The sequence below is a fragment of the Vitis vinifera genome, chromosome 16 (genome assembly GCF_030704535.1).
Source record: "Vitis vinifera cultivar Pinot Noir 40024 chromosome 16, ASM3070453v1".
Classification (NCBI taxonomy): Eukaryota; Viridiplantae; Streptophyta; class Magnoliopsida; order Vitales; family Vitaceae; genus Vitis; species Vitis vinifera.
Genome location: NC_081820.1, coordinates 23177613 through 23182069, shown reverse-complemented (window position 1 = coordinate 23182069; position 4457 = coordinate 23177613). Strand labels below are relative to the sequence as shown.

At 37.0% G+C, this 4457-nt stretch overlaps 1 protein-coding gene across 1 annotated transcript; it reads right to left on the bottom strand.

Annotated features, from left to right (window-relative positions):
• Positions 1-793: 793 nt before the first annotated feature.
• LOC100242184 (protein ACCELERATED CELL DEATH 6) lies at positions 794-4157 on the bottom strand. Its single transcript, XM_010664374.3, has 5 exons — positions 3595-4157; positions 3291-3440; positions 3101-3145; positions 2363-2934; positions 794-1688 (listed from the first exon to the last, which is right to left on the bottom strand). Exons 1-5 carry the CDS (start codon positions 4124-4126, stop codon positions 957-959), a joined length of 2031 nt encoding a protein of 676 aa, XP_010662676.1. The 5' UTR covers positions 4127-4157; the 3' UTR covers positions 794-956.
• Between the last annotated feature and the right edge of the window lie 300 nt (positions 4158-4457).

Here is a 4457-nt window from a genome sequence, read left to right as displayed (position 1 = left end):
TTAATCAAAAAATAATCTTACTAAAAATCTCATATGAGATGTTACAAATAGCCTAATTAATTAATATTCGGTGGAGTCCACATATTATGAAATTAGGTAGAAAAAATGTGATAATAATAAATATAGCTGTTTTCCTCTCTTTGATACTAGAAAATGATAAAAATAACATCTAATTTGGTCTCATTCTTTTATTTCTTATCTCATTTATTTGTATATACTCAATATCATTCGATTATACCTTGATCTCATTGATTTGTACCATCACCCAATGGGTTAGGTTACACCATACACTTTTAATATATCCCTGATTGTCTCTTCGGTGAGTGCTGAAAAAGTATCCTAGAATTTTCCTAAAACTAATATTAGGAGTCCATAACATTTTTGTTTTAGTTTATATTACCTATTTCTCCCATTTGTCATTCTCCAAGTGCTTTTTTTGGTTCATTTCATGGTTAAAAATGTTGTCTCATTTCTTTTGGTGTCTATGAAAGTACTGCCTTTTAGTCCAAGGCTTAGGTGGTGTTTGTTTTTTGACTGAATGGAAAAAACCAAATATTTCGACTTTTTCTATTCAACCAAAAAACAAATACCACCTTAGTATGAGAAATCATGACCAGCCCGTTGGTTATTACAATTGGGCTAGCTAGACCAAGGTTGCTGGTGTCCATTAACTATTACCTCCATACCCCAGTGGTATTCCTTAATCGTATTAGGGTTATGGTCTGTTAAATCATGAATATATGTTTTGTTCAACGAATCAAAGCAAAGCAGAAGCCAGCACTTCTGTATTCTTACATCACATTGACATTATTAATTCACTCTCAGAACATGGTAAAATAAACATACATGTAGTTCTTTATACATATAGTAGTTGGAATTCGAAAAGGAGAAAACAATATTTGAAATGAGCTCCAGATTCTGATGCGGAATTATTACTTCAAATGAAGCTTCACCTTTCAAACTTCAACATTGGTAGTTTGAGATGTAGAAGGGCGCCTGGAACAGGATGCCCTAGATTGAGGAGGGTCGGAGTAAATTGTGGATAGGGATTCATTAGGAGGAAGGCTACTACTGCTTCCACATGGATCCGGAACAATCTTCTTCATGAACTTCCAAAAGTGTCTGCAAGCTTTCACAAGTTGTACATAAAGAGGAGAATAGGTGACTGCAAAAATGATAACTGGCAAGAATGCAACCGAGTATAGTGCAATTTGTGTCCAGTTTTCCTTATTATGGATTGTAAGGATGATTGTTGCTCCGAACGCCACCATCATCATTGTCACAGAGAGGATCAAAAATGTAAAACCCATCATCAGCTTTTGAATAAGAGAGTGCTTGAAGTCTTCTAATCGGAAAGGAGATGTGAGGATTGAGAGAAATGTGACTACTGATGTCAAAGCCAAAGTAAGGGAGATTATATCGGCCAAGGTGAAAACCACGAAGAATGGCTGAGAGAGGAGGACGGGTATACCAGTGCTTTGATTACCTCCAGGTACAGTGTAGGCTGCAGCAAATGCGACAGTAGCTATCAGAACACCCACAATGGAGCAATTTTCAGAGGTGCGTTTTGTCCATTCTTTGGATTCCTCATGAAGTTTAGAATAGTTATCAACTAATAATTCCTCAGCAGTCTGGTTCTTATGGTTGAAGAGCCTAACGAAATCGGATTTTACTAATTCCTTCACTTTCTGCACACAATCAATTTAAGGGTATTGTTAATATATAGTTGCATACTCAAATTCAAACCTCTTCAATATTCCTTTTGATATAGTACTCAAAAGCAACTGCGATCATGGACCCTAACATCATTTCCATATATGTATAAATGATATCCAAGCCAATGCTTGAAGCTTCCACAAGTGTTAGCCTGTGAAGTCTGAATCTATCTTATTGTGTTATGCAAATGATGTTGGGGGGTTTGAGCTCCTCGTTAAGCTAATGGAGGTCGAGCTCCTTGCTGAGCTCATAGAGGTAGAGCTCCCGGTTGATCTTGTGGCAGTCAAGTTGTCTGATTGGCTCGTGGGGGTTTAAAGGGGTAGCCTCATTGGATAATTTTTTTTTTTTTTTTTTATTGAATCATAAGTTTGTCCTTATTGTATTTAACCCCTTTTATGATTTAGGGGTTTCAAGAAAGGAAAAAAAATGTGTGAAGAGAAGAAGAAACTTCACTATTGTAACTTTACATCTTTTAATTAGTGAATTCCTGAGTTTTGGTGTGCTCGTAGAGATAAGAATTATATTGATCACCAAACCACATTAAAGTCTCTCTTTTTATTTCTTGTGTGTGATTGGGTTAACAATAACAATATGATCTAAGGAAGAGTATATGTGAAAATTTAGAAATGAGAGAGTGAAAATGCACCTCAAAAAGGAGCAACTGCTCTTGCAGTTCGAATGCAGGACCTTGGGAAGTTTTCTCTTCAAGGCCTTTTCTTTTCTTGGCAACCATATGCAGCATGGAGTTCCCTTCAGTGTCCGTGGCTCGCAATAGCCTCCGCGTTAGCATTTCATCCTTCATCACCTTCTTAAAAATCTTCATTTGGCAGTATTGGATGGCTACATGTAATATGTTCCTTCCTTTTTCATTAATATGCTCGGCTGCCTGTGGATAGCTTTTCAGTATTTTTTCCACCATATCTGGAATTTTCCACATTGTTGCCAAAAATAATGGAGTTTCATCTCTCTTGACCCCTGCTGTGCGAGTTTTGATGTTTTTTTTGCAGCAGCGTTCTCTAGTCTTTTCCTCGAGCTGTTGGGAGGATGAGTCTTTGATTTCCTCTGGATTGGGCTTACCTCGATTAAGTAATCGAATTTCAGTAACCTCCCATGAAGTATCATGTTTAATTAACTTCTCAGCAAGTTCCCAAGCTGAAACATGTTTGATCTTTTCATCCCTAACTTCCTTCCAAATGGGCAATTCCCAACGCCATTTAGCTTTTCATACAAAAAACCAAGACAAAAATATGTTTAGCATTTTTTGCTTGGGACAAAAATACTTGCTATAATATTGGTTTTAGGTTAAACTTTCATGCTGAGGACAATCAAAAGAGGACTCCTTAATGAGCATGCTACCCTATATGTGCCCAGTCCATGTACATACCGCATCTTTGATCCCCTTCCGTGATCTTTTTCTTGCTTGGGACACCTGAAACAGTTATTTATGTGATTTCTATACATATATCTCACAAAAAAAAAAAAAAAAAATTGCATTAATTTCATTCTAAATGGATAAAAGAATAGATCGATAAATGGAATATAAATTGATGAAGAGGGAATTAGATGAATTATACAATGGTAGATGAGTCCCTTGAGGAATTCAAGTTTGCTTCTGCTTTGAAACACGGTTGGATTACTTGCAAGATGCTGAAGAGCCGTCATCTTATTACCATCTTTTGCTCCGATTAAATCTGGATATCTCTCTGTGATCATCATTGCCAAGTCTGTTTCCCATTTTTTTGAAAAATTGTAAGGGTTCTAGTATGGAAATTGACCCGGAAATTATAGCACATATATACATATATAGAAAGAGATTAATAGAGTGAAAGAGTGAAGGAGGACAAGAAGGCCTTGGAAAAAATGAGCAGAGGAACTCACCAAAGTGCTCAGTAATGACAGCAATATGAAGAATAGACGTTCCATCTTTACTCTGGAGCTGTTCTTTTCTAACCTCCTGATTGTCTTTATCAACTTCGTGCGCCAGAAGCTTGAACATTTTAATTTTCCCAAACCGGACCGCCCGGAAAAGAGGCGTCTCTCCGAGGATGTTACGCTTAGTTAGCAACTTACGTTGTTTCGCTATCATTACCGTGGCCACCTGGGTCAGGCTGTTGCTGGTGGCTGCTTCGTGGAGTACAGTGTTTCCGACGTCGTTTTTAAGCTTGGTGAGGCGCAGGTTGGGATTATTGGGCAACAGTTGAACTAATTCCTCTGCAAGATGAGGCTGCTTGGAGTAACAGGCCAGATGAAGAACAGTGTCTTTGTGTATACTTGTTACGTGTAATGGACCATCAGAAGTACTTTCTTGCCTACAGAGTTCGATCACGACGTCCTTATCATTTTCCATCAAGGCATGGAACAGGCGTGCGTTGAGTTCACGTTCTTTTTCGGAGTCGGTGACGGCCGCCATGGGAGCGTGTTTGAATAGGAAGATGGGAATGCCTTTCTGCTCAACAATGGATGCTTATATAAATGTTTAGCCTTTAAATTGATATTTATTGTGGTTTGAATTGGCCTTCAAGGAGCCAAAATTCTCCTTTCAATATTCAATAAAGCATTTAGGTGATTGTTAGGTTAATTTTATTAGAAACATGAAATTATTTTATATTTACTAAAACTTTTATAATAATAATTAGATTCTTTTTAAGAAGTGTTCTTGAAAATCATTATATGATGTTTTGTAGAACAAATATTTGTTTGGAACCGATAATATTCTTTTTTAAAATAATTTTTGTATATGG